Genomic DNA, 17346 nt, shown 5'->3' with positions numbered 1-17346 from the left:
ATAGTAAAAATATGATAAAACATCGAATAGTAAAGACTTCCCTAAACAGGGCTGCCTTCAGATGTTTTCTAAAAGTCAGATAGTTGTTTATTTCCTTGACATCTGTTGGGAGGGTGTTCCACAGGGCGGGCGCCACCACCGAGAAGGCCCTCTGCCCGATTCCCTGTAACCTCTTGAGGAAACAGCGAGGGAACTGCCGGAAGGCCTTCGGCACTGGACCTCAGTGTCCGGGCAAAACGATGGGGGTGGAGACGCTCCTTCAGTCTGCTTGCAGATAGGGTCTCAGCCTGCGTACCAGATGGAGCTGGTAGACAGCTGCCCTGGACACAGAATTGACCTGCGCCTCCATGAACAGATGAGAGTCCAAAATGACTCCCAGGCTGCGCACCTGGTCGTTCAGGACCAGGGAGTCCCCCACACCTGCTTGTCCCCCGTAAACATGCATAGCTCCACACTGATATCGACTTGCCCTCATTTACCAAACCCTTTGGTCTCAACTAACGCACTCTAACCCCTGTTACATTGGCAACCAGGCCTTCCGCAGGGGCTGTTGACATTCCATTCCCATATCTTACTGTCCTGTCCCATCTCAAGGAGATGGTGGATTTGAACTCTAGCCTTAACTCAAAACAGACATAGGCAAACATCCTGGCTGACCATTGGTGCAGGTAAGATTACATGTTCACATAAGGAAAGAGTTAGTTACAGGTAGGTAGCCGTGTTGGTCTGAGTCGAAACAAAATAAAAAAATTCCTTCAGTAGCACCTTAAAGACCAACTAAGTTTTTATTTTGGCATGAGCTTTCGTGTGCATGCACACTTCGTCAGATACACTGAAACAGAATCCACCAGACCCTTATGTATATTCAGAGGGTGGGGGTGGAGGTGATGGGAATGGGTGATGGGCTGATAGGAGTGGTAAACCTGTTGATGACTGTTAACGACTGTTAATGACTGCAATTGGTCTTGGAGGGGGGAGGGAGGGGAAGCAAGTGCTGAGGTGCTAAGGAAAGCTTGATAATGTATAATGAGATAAGAATCCTATGTCTTTGTTCATTCCAGGTGGCTCCATGGTTTTAAGCTTGCTAATGAGTTGCAATTCGGCAACTTCTCTTTCCAGTCTGTTTCTGAATTTTTTCTGTAATAAAACAGTTGCTTTGAGATCTTGTATAGAATGTCCTGGGAGATTGAAGTGTTCTCCTACTGGCTTCTCTGTCTTGTGATTCCTGATGTCAGATTTATGTCCATTTATCCTTTGGCGTAGGGTTTGGCCTGTTTGTCCAATGTAGAGAGCTGAAAGGCACTGTTGGCATTTGATGGCATACACAATGTTAGAAGATGAGCAATTAAATAGTCCTGAGATGGTATGTTGGATACTCATAAGGAAAGAGTAAGGGTTACAAAATGCAGGCATGCAGGAACCATTCATCAATGCATTCTGCCTAGAAGGTCAAATGCAATTAATATTGAAAACGTTAGGACAAAATGTGACATCAACATTTCCACATCGTCGCGATCTTACATTCTTTTCTCCCCTCATCCCTTCTGTCCGTTCGCTCTTCCAGCCCCAGCACTCTCACCTCGTGATCCAGCAGCTTCTAAGCCACTTGGATGCCAACAGCAGGAGCGCGGCCACGGTTCGGGCCGGGATAGTGGAGGTCCTGTCGGAGGCCGCCGTCATCGCAGCCTCGGGATCGGTTGGTAAGGAGCCAGGGTGGGACCCCCGAGACGGTGCTGTCCGAGGACAGAGCGTTGCCCACTCCCAGCAGATAAATCTCTAGCCACCCGCCCGCTCCAAAGTATAGCAGGGTTGGAAGAATCGGGACAGGCCAAAGCAAGCCATTCTTTGCGTGTTTAAACTGTGGAACTCGCTGCTGCAGGAGGCAGCAGCGATGGTCACCAGCCTAGATGGCTTTAAAAGAGGAGCGGAGAAATTCCTGGAGGAGGAGAGGGCTATCAATGGCTACTAACAGGATGGCTCTACTCTGTTTCCACACTTGGGAAACAACTGATCCAGCAGGCTATTCTTATGATATTATCACTGGCAAGGCACTGATGAGTCAGAGATCAATACCAGACAAATCAATGGGAAATATTGATGGGGAGTTTAGCCTGGAGAGGCATTTATAGGTATTTTTTATTCATTTATTGCATATACATCCCAGCTTTTTTCCCAAGGATCTCAAGGTGGTGGGTTCGGTTCTCGCAACCCCTCCTCACTGAATCCCCACAATACCCCTGCGAGGTAGGTTAGCCTGAGAGCTCGGTGACTTGCCCAAGGCTCACCCCCAGCGAGGTTCATGGGTGTGTAGGGGCATTTGAACTCTGACACTCTAACCACTATACCACGCTCCCTCTTAAGATCAGAAACTGGGCTAAAAGCAAGGAACTGCTGTCTCAGGTCCAAACTAGGCCTTTAAGCACTTGGGGATTGTTTTTTTTTTTGCCGCAAAGGGACCATTGAGGGCTGTTTGATCCATTTTTTGTCAGTTGTATTAGTCTTTATGATTTATGGGTGTACAGTTCTGTAACAAGAAGAGAAATATATATATATATATATAAATTAAGTCTATAAACAGTTTAAAACTCGCATCAACCTTCTAAACATCTGGACGGACTTGTCTGAACAAAAAATGTTCTTTAACTGGTGCCAAAAGGAGCAGCAAAAGTGCTGGCCCGATATCCAGAGGCAGGGAGTTCCAAAGGGCAAACCATGCTAAAAGATGGAGTTCTTAAAAATGTGGAATGGGTATTACACAGCACCTGTTGCGGCGCTGGTTCCACAGATCAGAGCAGTTGAACGAGCCTGTCACAGACCTGTAGAATTGGAAGGGACCCCCGAGGGTCCTCTAGTCTGCCCCCCTGCGCTGCGGGAATCGCAGGCGAGACTCTGACGCTCTGTGCGCTTCTTCCAGGGCCAACCGTGCTGGAGGTCTTCAACACCCTCCTGAGGCAGCTGCGCTTGAGCATCGATTACGCCCTGACGGGCAGCTACGATTGCGCCATCGCCGGGGGCACCAAGATCATCAAGGAACACGAAGAGAGGATGTTCCAGGAGGCCGTCATCAAGACCACAGGTAGGCAGGGTGGAGGGCTTTTCCTCCTCCTCCCTTTTAGCAGAAAGGTCATAGCTCAAGGTCCTTTGCCTGCAGGATATCCCAGGTTCAATTCCCACCATTGCCAGATATTCCTCCGCCCGAAATCCTAGAGAGTGGCTGCCAGCCAGTGTCGTCAACACTGCTCTGAATGGACCAATGGTCTGGCTCAGTGGAAAAAGCAGGTTCCCGTGTGTACATTTCCCCCAGTTTTTGTGCCTGTTTTTGATTGGGGAACTTCATCAGCACTTTCAGGAAAGTGCAATGTGAAACGCCCGTGTCTGGGTATTGTTTCAGGAAGTTTGAATCGGGTAGATCTATTGCATTTCAAGCAGAACCAGATTAGGAAGAATAAACATTAGGAAGAACTTTCCGATGGCGAGAGCTGTTTGACCGCAGGACAGACTCTTTCACGGGAGGTTTCTAAAGAAAAGTCAGAGGGCCAACAGTCAAGGGTTCTTTCTTTTTTGCTGTTTAAAATTTTTGTTAAGGTTTTTCCGCATACAGTAAGTTGTAGAAAACTGATGTAAATTTAAAAGAAAGAGACGAAAACAGCGACAAAAGAGAAAAGGAAGAGAAAGAAGCAGGAAGGGCAAATGTAAGAGAGAGAAAAGAACAGGAAAAGAAACAAAAGGAGTGAGTGGAAAAAGAAGAAATGAAGAAAAATAAGGACTTCTGATTTTCCATCTATCGGTTACATAGAAAAAAGTTATTTAAGACATTCAGTCCATGATAATGTCCCCCCCTTATACACTTTCTTTTAAACAAAATTTCTTAATATAGCCAGGGATTCGTTAGCTAAGTGTTTTCATTGAAGGGGTTTGGACTAAATGACTAATGGGGACCCCTTTCGGATCTACAATACTGTTATTCTGTTGGTTTCTCTGCCACCTGTGCTTATAAGCCACCTGGGGGTAGGGGGAGGGGGCTAGCAGTAAGATCAAGAGCCAATATATTTTTAATTAAATAATAATAATAATAATGGTAACTAAGAAGACAGACAAGGCAAATGAAACAGTCAATGCACCATCAAGGCTGTAAGGATTTGAGTAAAACCCAACCGAACAGCAGGTCAAAGGATAAAGAATCAGAGGGGAGACTCGTGCCTCTACTGTAAAGTGAAAATCAGTATTAAACTATTTGTTAAGCTGCCTGCCTGGAAACTTGGATGGATTTTCCTTTTGGGAATCGCTTCTAGAAAAATTAGCTAGTTTGCTCCTCCAAGTTATATAGAGAGACAAATCCTTAACTGGCAGGTCAGAATCTGTCCCCAGAGGCACAAGGGTGAATCAGCTTTGCCCTCGTGCCTTTCTGGAGACAGAACAACCCCAGCCCAGGAGAAGGCTCTGGACTGATCCAGAGTAGACCCACCAAAAACAATGATTTTGATGGGTTCAGTGCAGAGTTAAACTGTGGAACTCCCTGCCACAAGAAGCTCTGATGGCCACCAACCTGGATGCTTTAAAAGAGGATGAGACAAATTCACGAGGGAGGAGAGGGCTATCGAGGGCTCCCAGCCACGATGGCTGTGTTCTGCCTCTACAGTTGGAGTCAGAAATGCTTCTGAAACCCAGATCCTGGAATCTCCAGGAAGGGAGAGCGCTCTTGTGCTCAAATCCTGCTTGTGGGTTTCCCATAATGGGTTGGCTGCTGTGGGAACAGGATGCTGGACCAGATGAGCCCCTGGCCTGATCCAGCAGGCTCTTCTCATGTTCTTAACCCTTCCATGTCTCCATAAATCCCTCGTGAGCACATAGGACGGGAGTTTCTAGCGCTGGAGGCAGGTAGGAAGGAAGGGAAGCAGACGCCTTCAGAGTTTGCTTTCATGCCACCAGCAGAGGTCAGGATAAGCTTGGGAATCGCCAGAGTCAAAGTAGATGGGAGACAGAGAGAGAAGGGAAAGAGATGGTGGGTTTTTTTGCCACTGGAGAATCATAGAATTTTAGAGCTGGAAGGGACTGCGAGGATCATCGAGTCCAACCCCCGGCAATGCAGGAATCTTTTGCCCAATGCGGGGCTCGAACCCACAACCCCAAGATTAAGAATCTCATGCATTCTTTTGCATTTTAAGCAGATAGGCTTTGCAGGAAGAAGAGTACTCTTGAGTGCCCATGCTAAAGAGGGGGGGGGGACTTTGTCCAGCATGTCTGCCCTGGTGGGGATTGAACCTGGGGTTGTCTGAAAGTTGTAGTGAAAGGGGGGGGTTAAATCTGGCAGCCAATGTGCCCCTCGGGTTTCCGATAGTACCTGGGTAGATGAGTCTTAAAAGCCCTCTGTTGGCTATAGTGGCTCATTGACCAGAAGGAATGTTCAGTCGTACCTCGGAAGTCGAATGGAATCCGCTCCGGAAGTCTGTTCGACTTCCAAAACGTTCGGAAACCAAAGCGCGGCTTCTGATTGGCTGCAGGAATGTCGGACGTTCGACTTCCAAAAACAGTTCGTGAACCGGAACACTCACTTCTGGGTTGGCGGCGTCCGGGAGCCCAAAACGTTCGAGAACTAAGCTGTTTGAAAAACAAGGTACGGCTGTATTTAGCATGAGCGCTGGAAGTGTGGACTCGATTCTGACCAAATTAAGCCTCCTTTGTTTCCAGAGCTTTTTTGGACACGTCAGAAATTCAAGGGGCACATTGTTTGCCAGATGTGAAGTATATTGGCATTATTTTAGCTCCCCTACCCCTCTGCAACCGATCTGGGGCTCCTCTCTAAGCAGACGCCTTTGCTTGGCTCCAGACCAGCCCCCATTACTTCCGACATGGTTGGAAACTGGGCTGGTTCTTGGGGTGACGCAGGGTTGCCGTGTGTTCGGCAAACGGAAGCTTGTTTTGGGTGCTCCTACAGGGACCCCATTCCGTGCTCCCAAGGAACCCCATTCCGCCTCCGAGTTAAACCCCCTCATACGGGAGCTGTTTTTCATGGCAAAGTTAGAGGCACACGTTTGGACCAGGGCTGTCGCTATTCCTGCATTGCGGGGGGTTGGATTAGATGACCCCAGGGGACCCTTCCAACTCTACAGTTCTGTGATTCTGTGATCCTATTCCCCATGGCTTGTGGGAGAGCAGCAACATCTTGGTGAAATACTTCTGGCCTGAAAAGAGAGTGCCCCCCGCTTCTTGCCTCGGGCCTTTGCACCCTCTCTGCCTGCCTGCCTGCCTGTCCGTTCATCCCCATCTTCTCCCCCCGCCCTGGAAACTGGACCGTCTTGCATGCTCTCTTCCTGCTGTCTTTCTTTAGGTTCGTTTGCCAGCACCCTGCCCACCTATCAGAGGTCGGAGGTCATGCTTTTTATCATGAGCAAAGTCCCTCTTCCTTCTCTGCACCACCCTCTAGACACGGGGAAAGCTGGGTGAGGAAACTTTTCTCCTTCGCCTTTTACTCCCCTTTACCCCTTTTCCTTCCGACTGTTTGACTCTCTCCTTTGCCTTCCCCCACCCCCACCCCAAATCCTCTTCCCACAGCCTGTGATTCCTCTGTTGCAGGGGGTTGGACTAGATGACCCCTGGGTGTCCCACCCAACTTGGCAATTCTCTGACGCCTGCAGTTTCCACCAACTGGCATTCGGGAGCCTTGCCGCCTCCGCCATTGGAGGCAGAGCATAACCATTAGGGCCAGTAGCTCCTAAGGGTGTCATTTTGTGGGCACGAAGGGACCACCTTTAGGACAAATTAGAAGCCCATTTCACTAAGTGCTTGCAGATACATGGAGAGATTCTCTTCTCTGTCCACCAAAATGTTAACTTTTAAGTGCCACATTTGTGCTGTTTCCTCAAGGTGTCTCAAAACTGTCTGATGCCAGGAAGCACTTAGCAAAACGGCCCCGATTCTCATTTCTGTTTACAAATAAACAGCTCTTACCTTGGACTAATAGGAGATGTCTATTTAAATCTCCACTTGGGAGCTGGGAAAATGAGAGGCGACCCTTCAGGGAACGAATTAGGAGGCGATAGATATTTTGGTGGAAAGAACAGGCGCATCTCTCTATAAAAGGCTGGAGCCTTAGCAAGTCTTTGGGTTGCTGAACCCAGCCAGGAATAAAAAAACTTGCTGCATATTGGAGGGCGGGAAAAAAGAAAAGAGAATTATTGACGGGGTGAGGGGGGGGGTCTCCCCAGCAACTCACTGCTCCAACTCAAGATTCAAATTATTTGCAATTGTTTTGGAAAAAATAATTGACATTTAAAAATCAAGCCAATTGTTTAGAAACGGCTTCATGAGTATAGTTAACCTGCGTTAGTTTTAGAGAATTTACTGAAAAACTATTTCTTAATTTGTCTGAGTGGCATAGGCACTATCACCGTAAGAGAGAAAATGAGAAAGGCGGCACTTATTTCTTTTGTTACCTTGCACCCTTCAGCTAAGGAAATCCTGTTTCCATCGCTCTGTGATTTTGAGTTAGCTTCTCAGTGCGAACATCACCCACCGCCGGGCTTTAATCTCAACTTTTGCCTTTATAGGGAGAATAGGAATCGGCTGACGCAGATCATGCTTCTGAAATCCCTCCTCCAGGTAACCAATATGGTGCGGTTTTTCTTTTTGCGGGGGATTGTGGTGGATCATGACATACATTAATCCCAGAATCTGGGAAAGTTGCCCTATGGCAGGGGTGTCAAACTCAAATACATCGGGGGCTGCATCAGCAGTTTGGTCACCCTCAAAGGGCCGGTTGTATCTGTAGGACTATGTGTCCACTCTTTATTATCAAATTATTGTCACTGCATTCAATTATTACTGTTTTTTTGTAATAATGTAAGTAATAACTACCTCTGAAAGCAGAAACATAGTCAGAATAATGGCAAGTAGATATTCAAATGTACAATTATTGTACAATTTATTGAAAAATGATTTTTGGTAACTGCACTGGGTGGTGGAGGCTCGCTAGGGTTTCATGCAGGAGCTTTGCAGAGCTACTGGTACCTGGAGATGCTGGGGTCCTTCTGCATGCAGGACAGCTGTTCTGCCAGTGAGCCACCACCCTTCACCAAAGGGACTGGCTGAGGTTGACTCACTGGAGCTGCTCTCTGGTTCCAGGGTTTAAGGGCCAGAAGTATAAAGCAGCATCCTATGTTTCTGAGGAGAGGGAGAGGGATGGGAGGGAGGGAGGAAGGGAGGGAGGAAGAAAGAAAGAAAGAAAAGAGGGAGCAGGAGGGAGAGAGGAAGGAAAGAGGGGAGAGAAAGAAGAGTAGGAAAGAAGGAAGGGAATAAAGAAGGAGAGAAAAAGAAAGAGGGAGAGACAACAAAGATAAAGAAGGGAGGAGAGGGAAAGAAAGAATAAGAACGAGAGAGAGGAAGAAAGAAAGGGAAGGGGGGGTCGCCGCCTTGATTCAGCGCCAGAAAAGAGCATGAAGGGACCCAGGGGCAAAAAGCATTTCCCGTGCAGCGTGAGGCAGCCGGTGTCCGTTTTAGGAGACGTGCATAAAGCCTCAGAGTTGCACGTTCATGAGGCTGAGCCGCTGCTGAGCTCACGTTCATGAGGCTGAGCCGCAGCAGGAGGAGGAGGAGGTGAGGCAGGAGGAGGCGGAGGCGGCGGCTTGCCGGGTCTGTGCCCGGCAGCGCCATACGGAGAGTCCCAAGCCTCTGGGACGCAGCAGTGCTCTGTAGCACTTTGAATCCTCCTCCTCCTCCACGCGGTGCTGCTGGGTGCTTTGTCTGTGCTGCTGCCGCAGCAGCAGCCGTTTCCAGGCGCCGAGCCGTGGCAGGAGGATTCAAAGTGCTACAGAGCACTGCTGCGTCGCAGAGGCTCGGGACTCTCCGTGCAGCGCTGCTGGGCGCTGACCTGGCAAGCTGCCTCCTCCTTCTCCTGCTGTGGCTCAGGGCGCTCCACGCAGCGCTGCTCCGGCCGCCTTTCTACCCCCCCCCCCAGGCCCCAGCTGTTTGTCGGCGCTTTGTCGGGTCCCGCTGGCTGGGTCCCGCTGGCTGGGGCGCTCGGCGGGCCACATGACGAGGTCTGGCGGGCCGGATTTGGCCCCTGGGCCTTGTGTTTGACACCCGTGCCCTATGGTGTGTGTTGCAACTGAGTCAGGGTGGAGCTCCCTACTATATATAGTGTATATATACTAGTCTCATTCAGCCCGTTAAGAAAACGGGCGCTAGAGGTGCGATGGGGCTGCGGCCTTCCCTCCCTTTCTACTGGCGGGGCGCGCCAGTAACGCAATTAAACAAAGCGCTCTCCCGTCGTGGCCCGTGGCCGAGCGCAGACAGGGAGGGAAGGCCACGGCCCCGCCGCTCCTCTCACAGGCCAGGTAGGGTTGTCAGGAGGAGGCAGCGGCGGACCAAGATGGCGGCATCGGGCTCCGGGCCCGCGGCGGCGGCGGGGTGAGCCGGACCGGGCTCCTGCCGCCGCGGCCCCGGAGCCCGATGCCGCCATCTTGGTCCGCCGCCGCAGGGGAACGGGAGGCAGGGGTTGAGGGGGGGAGAGAGAGCGCGCGTGTGTACGTCCAGTCCCTGTGTCCGTGGGGCACATGCGCATTAGTGCGGACACAGGGACACAGGGACTGGACGCAGAGACACAGGGACTTTATTATATAGGATATATACACACACACATACACACTGTGTGTGTGTGTGTGTGTGTGTGTAATTAAATAACCTTTATTTTACATCATTTTACATTAATTTACATATAATTTAGACAATAGAATCATAAAGTTGGAAGAGACCACAAGGGCCATCCAGTCCAACCCCCTGCCAAGCAGGAAACACCATCAAAGCATTCCTGACAGATGGCTGTCAAGCCTCTGCTTAAAGACCTCCAAAGAAGGAGACTCCACCACACTCCTTGGCAGTAAATTCCACTGCCGAACAGCTCTTACTGTCAGGAAGTTCTTCCTAATGTTTAGGTATACACACAATACACACCACAGCATAGACACACTAACTTCCGATTCTTCTCACTGTGCTATTTTACACTTTGTTAAGCTATACAGAATTCATTATTATTATTTTGGTTTCCCATTTTATATCCGTAAACTTTTACCATGTACATTCTCTATTCATTCTAGGTCTGTCAGGAGATTAACATTCTCACTGTAATTTTTAAAATATCCTTTAAGTATCATCCAATCCTTATTAAGTTTCTGTATTGAATTTCCTCTTATTCTCCCTGTCGCTTTGGCAAGTTGTAAATATGCTATCGTTTTCACTTGCCAGTCCATTTTTGTAGGGATGTTTATCACCTTTCCAATTCCTTGCTATTAAAATCCTAGCCCAGGCATGGGCAAACTCCGGCCCTCCAGATATTTTGAGACTACATTTCCCATCATCCCTGACCACTGGTCCTGTTAGCTAGGGATGATGGGAATTGTAGTTCCAAAACATCTGGAGGGCCGGAGTTTGCCTATGCCTGTCCTAGCCGCTGTGGTTGCGTACATAAAGAGGGGTCTATGGTTTTTCTTAGTTTCCATGGACATAATACATAACAGGGAGGCTCTGTGATTCTATGAGGTTGGCGCCGGTTAAACGGAGATCTCTGTGTGCCTCGCAGGTCTCCACCGGCTTCCAGTGCAGCAACATGCTCACAGCTCTGCCCAGCTCCTTCCTGGACCGGCTCCTGTCGGCGGCTCTGATGGAGGACGCAGAGATCCGCCTCTTTGTCCTCCAGATCCTCATCAGCTTCATCGACCGCCACGGGAACAAGCACAAGTTCCAGACCATCAGGTGCACAGGTCTTTCCCTCCATTTGCAGGGGGGCAGGATGGGGGGCAGGAGCCGGGTCAACTTTGTGGGGTTGCAGCAAGACCCTGGAGCAGTGGTGACAAAGCTTTTAGAGACTGAGTGCCCAAATTGCAACCCAAAACCCACTTATTTTTAGCAAAGTGCCAACACAGCAATTTACCGTATTTTTCCGTGTCATTGAGCATTTTGGGGGAGGATTACCCAGGGATCAGGGACGCGGGTGGCGCTGTGGTCTAAACCACTGAGCCTCTTGGGCTTGCAGATCAGAAGGTCGGCGGTTCGAATCCCCGCGATGGAATGAGCTCCCGTTGCTCGGTCCCTGCTCCTGCCAACCTAGCAGTTCGAAAGCACGTCAAAGTGCAAGTAGATAAATAGGTACCGCTCCGGCGGGAAGGCAAACGGCGTTTCCGTGCGCTGCTCCGGTTCGCCAGAAGCGGCTAAAGCGAGATGAGCGCCGCGACCCCAGAGTCGTTTGCGACTGGACCTTAACGGTCAGGGGTCCCTTTACCTTTACCCAGGGATCCGGAGCTTTGGGGAGGGGGGAAATGCAGAAAATCACTAGCACCACTGGAAAAACGCGCTGAAAATCACTCGCATAAGCACAGCAAATTAAAAGAGGCCTGCTTCTTGGGAGAAAAGCAATGACAAACCTAGACAGCATCTTAAAAAGCAGAGACCTCACCTTGCCGACAAAGGTCCGTATAGTTAAAGCTATGGTTTTCCCAGTAGTGATGTATGGAAGTGAGAGCTGGACCATAAAGAAGGCTGATCGCCGAAGAATTGATGCTTTTGAATTATGGTGCTGGAGGAGACTCTTGAGAGTCCCATGGACTGCAAGAAGATCAAACCTCTCCATTCTGAAGGAAATCAGCCCTGAGTGCTCCCTGGAAGGACAGATCGTGAAGCTGAGGCTCCAATACTTTGGTCACCTCATGAGAAGAGAAGACTCCCTGGAAAAGACCCTGATGTTGGGAAAGATGGAGGGCACTAGGAGAAGGGGACGACAGAGGACAAGATGGTTGGACAGTGTTCTCGAAGCTACGAACATGAGTTTGACCAAACTGCGGGAGGCAGTGGAAGACAGGAGTGCCTGGCGTGCTATGGTCCATGGGGTCACGAAGAGTCGGACACGACTAAACGACTCAACAACAACAACAAGCACAGCAAACATGCGTCTCCAACTCACCCACAGCAGACTGCCAGCTGGTTGAGTGCCCACTCTGGCATGCGTGCCATAGGTTTGCCCCCACTGCCCTTGAGCCTCGAGGTTGGTGGGGTGGCACCCTTCCAGATTTGCAGTACGATACAGGCGCCGGAAAGAGTGCGGGGAAGGTGCTTGCCTGCTAGATTTCCATAGGCAGGGAGTTCCAAAGTGCAGCTGTGGGCACTGGATCACGTCCCTCAGTCTTGTTGTATTAATGAAACAAACTCATTTTAATTGGGGTTTGAACAGATGTGCAATTAATAATTGCTGCATTGAATTTTATCATGGGTCGTGCAAGCCGTTGTTCTGAATAATGCTTTTTTTAGGGGAAGGTAAGGTGGGCTCTGAGGATGAGTTTATGGAACCGAGAGGGCAGGGGCCTAGAAAAGTTTAGAAACCCCTTGTTTGTTGTTGTTGTTTAGTCGTTTAGTCATGTCTGACTCTTCGTGACCCCATGGACCAGAGCACGCCAGGCACTCCTGTCTTCCACTGCCTCCCACAGTTTGGTCAAACTCATGTTCGTAGCTTGGAGAACACTGTCCAACCCTCTCGTCCTCTGTCTTCCCCTTCTCCTAGTGCCCTCCATCTTTTCCAAGGATTCATCTCTTGTTTAGCCCAACTTTAATTTGAAATATTTTTACCCTTCCTTTCTAAGTGTCTAATTCTAATAATAATTTTGAGTAAGCTTCCTGCAGTAAAATACAAAACTTAATTTCTTTTCCCTTTTCTATCCAAACTAAGACTTGGATCTAGCTGCAATAAAAGCATAAAAGGGGGGAGTAAAAGAGAAGGACAGAAAGATAATACCTAGAAAGTAAAAAAAAAAATGATCAGATTCTTCATCTGTCCGCTTTATAAAAATAATATTCACTTTGTCCAACCCATCACCCAACAAAGCCACTTTCCATAAACAAAAATTATTTTCAATCCTCAAATCCAAATATAATCATAGCTGCCAAGTTATCCCTTTTTAAAAGGGATTTTCCCTTATGCTGAATAGGCTTCCTCGCGAGAAAAGGGAAAACTTGGCAGCTATGAATATAATTACGGTATTTTTTTCCCATGCAAAAAAGTCTGTAGGAGGTTTGCAGTCTTCAAAAAATGTCAGCAATGACTTTGCTCTGATTTAAACCTGCCAATTTCCCCATCTCAGCTAAAAGTCTGTCAGTTCTAACAGCCGTTCCTCCAAAGTTGGTCATTTTTTCTTCCCTTTCATATATAACTCGCTGGCAACCTCCTTTGACAGGTAATGCCAAGGGGGTCATTTCTTCCCAGGTCTTGATATGCTCCTGGTGGCAGCTAAAGAAAGTTTTTGCCGTGCCTATGTTAATTCTCTTTATTATTATTTCTTTATTGCATTTGCAACTCCCTTCCAGGCAAGGCTGGGGGGCGCTGGGGGGGGGCGCTGGGAAACAGGGGGCACGCGCCGGAGGGATCTTTGCACCAGGGCGCCAGATATGCTTAAGACGGCCCTGCTCCCTTTTGCATGGGTCACCCCCTCCTCATTTAACCCCCACAACAACCCTGTGAGGTAGGTTAGGCTGAACCTTGGTCTCCCAGGTCAAAGCCCAGCATTGCGACCACTATGCCACGCTGCCTCTCGTTTCATCCTTTGCCATTTCACCACACAGCACCATCAGTGATATCTCCATCCTGAAGCTGAAAGTGGACAAGTGCTCCCGCCAGGATACCGTCTTCATGAAAAAGGTAAGGGGGGGAAAGGCGCTTGTGGGTTTGCAAGATTTGCAGGTAGAAGGAAGTGAGCCAGACAGGTAGACATGTAGACATCAAGAGGGGGGGGAATCATTTCTAGCACCTTCCATGTGCAATGCCGTTCATCCACCATTATTATTATTATTATTATTATTATTATTATTATTATTATTATTTATTACTTATACCCCGCCCATCTGGCCGGGCCACCCCAGCCACTCTGGACGGCTTCCAACAGAATATTAGAAACACAATAAAACACCAAACATTAAAACTTCCCTAAACAGGGCTGCCTTCAGATGTCTTCTAAATGTCAGATAGTTGTGTATTTCCTTGACATCTGATAGGAAAGTGTTCCACAGGGTGGGTGCCACTACCGAGAAGGCCCTGCGCCTGATTCCCTGTAACCTCGCTTCTCGCAGGGAGGGAACCGCCAGAAAGGATCTCAGAGCTGGACCTCTGTGTCCGGGCTGGAAAATGGGTTGATACTCCTTCAGGTATACTGGGCCGAGGCACTACTGAGAACTGGTGCTGCTCTTGTGACGCTAGGCAAGAACGTTCCTACCTGGCTGCGGTTGAATGTCATAAGAACACAAGGAGAGCTTGTTGGATCAGGCCAGCGGCCCATCTAGGCCAGCATCCTGTTCTCACAGTGGCCGATCAGATGCTCATTATGGGAAACCCGCAAGCAGGATTTGCACCCAAAGCCAATCATATCCCCTCCTGTGCTATCCAGAAGCATGGCTGCCTCCAGTCATGGAGGCAGAACATGGTCGCCTTGGCTGGTAGCCCTCAAAGCATCCAGGTTGGTGGCCATCAGAGCTTCCAGTGGGAGGGAGTTCCACAGTTTAACTCTGCACTGAACGCAGACCCATTAAGATCATTGCACCCCAGCTAATATTTTTGGTGGGTCTACTGTGGGTCAGGCCAGTGCTGGAGACAGTCCAGAGCCCTCTCCTGGGCTGGGGTTGTTCTGTCTTCAGAAAGGCACGAGGGCGAAGCTGATTCACCTCTGGGGACAGATTAGTGATTCCTCTCTCGAAAACTCAGAGGAGCAAACTAGCTAATTTTTCTGTAAGCGATTCCCAAAAGCAAACACATCCAGGTTTCCAAGTGGGCAGGTTAATGAACAGTTTAATCCTGATTTTCAGCAATACTGATTTTTCAGTGTTCTGCGCTGCAGGAAGAAGTCGCTTCTTTTATTCATCCTGAATCTTCCTATAGTCTTCTGATATTCATTGCATGTTCACAGATTCTAGTGTTATGAGAGGGAGAAAAACTCTTATTATTATTTATTGAATTTATGTACGGCCCTATACCTAGGGGTCTAAGGGTGGTTCACAGCATAAAATCAAGATATAAAACCACAGCACAATAACACCCCTCTCACACACAAAAAACACAATTAAAAAGAAAAAGGGCATAAGATGTCAATTAGGTCAACCAAAGGCCTGGTTAAAAAGGAATGTTTTTGCCCGGCACCCATGTGGAGGAGAGATTTGCCTCTCTCTCTCTCTCTCCTCTGCTCCCCCTCCCTTTTTTATTGTCCGGGTATGAGAATATCAATCAATCAATCAGTACCATCATGGGACGCGACAGGTGGAATTTTCTTTCTTGTAGTTTGAATCCGTTGCTCCGTGTCCGCTTCTCTGGAGCAGCAGAAAACAACCTTTCTCCCTCCTTTATATGACATCCTTTTATATATTTGAAAAAAGGATGTCATATAAAGGAGGGAGAAAGGTTGTTTTCTGCTGCTCCAGAGAAGCGGACACGGAGCAACGGATTCAAACTACAAGAAAGAAAATTCCACCTAAACATTAGGAAGAACTTCCTGACAGTAAGAGCTGTTCAGCAGTGGAATTTGCTGCCAAGGAGTGTGGTGGAGTCTCCTTCTTTGGAGGTCTTTAAGCAGAGGCTTGACAGGCATATGTCAAGAATGCTTTGATGGTGTTTCCTGCTTGGCAGGGGGTTGGACTGGATGGCCCTTGTGGTCTCTTCCAACTCTATGATTCTATGATTCTAGGACGCGATATCAATCAATCAGTACCATCATGGGACGCGACGGAGCGAGGGCTCCGTCAGTCCAAAAACAAGAGGTGGGAATGTGGAGGAGAGATTTGCCAATTGTGTTATTGAGCTAGATCTGATCCTATAGTTTGCATTGCTTGCATTGTATAATTCTGAGTATGGCTTAGCCACCCCACCTCACCCCGTTCTCTTTGCCTCTATGCCTCTGTGTGCCAAAGGGGAAGCCAGGCAGAATGCTAAGCTATCAAGGCCGGATGAGCTGGCCCTGTCTGGAACACAGAAGGGCTTATCAGCTGCTATGCCTGACACATAGTCTTACTCAAGGCTGCTGGAAGTTGCTAGCTTGACGCGTAAACTGAAGGCTAAAGGCTTTGTTGAGCCAGCATGTGTTTACGCACAGAACCGGACACAGGAAGATCCATATATGTACTAGTGACCCCCTTGCATGCGCACATTTACAGAGCCCAAGAAGTGTATAAGAAGCTTTGCAATTTGTGTTTCTTTACTCTTGTCGTGAAACATGGGTCACCAAGAGTCTCTTAAATTAAAGAATTAAATTCTTTCTCTGGAACTCAACCCCAGTGTCGTTTAGACTATCTTTGTCCTTGCCTGGGCGCAACTTAAGGACCCTTATCAGCAAATAAGGCTACACCCAAAGGTGTATAATGAAGGCGCATGGGGAACTTCCCTGGGGGAAGCATTCCACAGATGGGAAGCCACTGCAGAGAAGGCCCTGCTCTCGTGTTGACACCCTTCAGACCTCTCAAAGAGGAGGCACATAAAGAAGGGCTTCAGAAGATGCTTCTCTACCCATGGCTTGCATAATATTATAAACTTCTGTCATGTTGCCTCTTAGCTCTCCTTTTCACTAAACCAAAAAAGTCTCTGAGGCGCGACCTTTCCTCTTAGACTGCCCTTTTCGAGGCAACCAGGACTGTGACTTATTCCAAATTTGGCCGCGCCCCAGATCTCTATACTGCCAAACCTATGATGCTGGCGGTTTTGTTTTGGGAGGCATGGCAATATAAAAGCCCTCCGGCGATGCCTCTCTCACCCATGCCGCCTCTCTGCTTATCCACAGCACTCGCAACAGCTCTATCGCCACATGTACTTGACGTGCAAGGAGGAGAGCAACGGGCGGGCGCATTACGAGGCCATCTACAGCCTGCTGGCTCTCACCAGCATCGAGCTGGCCAACGAGGAGGTGGTGGTGGACCTCATCCGGCTGGCACTGGCCATGCAGGTAGGGGCTGGGGGGCCAGGGGGCGGCAGGAAGGGCTCTTGATTCCTTTATTTCCGGGTGGTCAGGACGGAGAGAGAACATCGTGCCAAATTAATATATGGGCAACCTCAAGGAGTGTTTGATCTCAGGAAGCACATTACACAGGAAAGAAACTAATCATACTATTTCTAGGACCGGAAGGGAACCTGGGGTCCCTTCTCAGCTCAGAAAGTTACCGTATTTTTCGCTCCTTAAGACACACTTTTTTCCCTCCTAAAAAGTAAGGGGAGCGTCTTATGGAGCAAATGTGTGGTCGCTGGTGCTGAATTGCCCAGGGGCAAAAAGCAGGTCGTGCTTTTTTAAAAAAGAAAGAAAGAAAGAAAGAAAGAAAGAAAGAAAGAAAGAAAGAAAGAAA

At 48.7% G+C, this 17346-nt stretch overlaps 1 protein-coding gene across 4 annotated transcripts in view; it reads left to right on the top strand.

Moving 5' to 3' along the window:
• Window positions 1-17346, top strand: part of EFR3B (EFR3 homolog B) — a 103879-nt gene that overhangs the window by 73705 nt on the left and 12828 nt on the right. For all 4 annotated transcript variants that reach the window (XM_088666978.1, XM_088666980.1, XM_088666979.1 and 1 more), the window contains exons 9-15: window positions 1565-1700; window positions 2915-3076; window positions 6329-6440; window positions 7548-7599; window positions 10574-10746; window positions 13600-13675; window positions 16791-16952. In XM_088666978.1, coding sequence (XP_088523104.1) covers window positions 1565-1700; window positions 2915-3076; window positions 6329-6440; window positions 7548-7599; window positions 10574-10746; window positions 13600-13675; window positions 16791-16952 — 873 coding nt within the window. The remainder of the gene's footprint in view (window positions 1-1564; window positions 1701-2914; window positions 3077-6328; window positions 6441-7547; window positions 7600-10573; window positions 10747-13599; window positions 13676-16790; window positions 16953-17346) is intronic.

This window comes from Zootoca vivipara, chromosome 3 (assembly GCF_965207765.1).
Source record: "Zootoca vivipara chromosome 3, rZooViv2.hap1.1, whole genome shotgun sequence".
Classification (NCBI taxonomy): domain Eukaryota; kingdom Metazoa; phylum Chordata; class Lepidosauria; order Squamata; family Lacertidae; genus Zootoca; species Zootoca vivipara.
The sequence above is the reverse complement of the archived record's forward strand: the minus strand, read 5'-3'. Positions and strand labels throughout refer to the sequence as shown.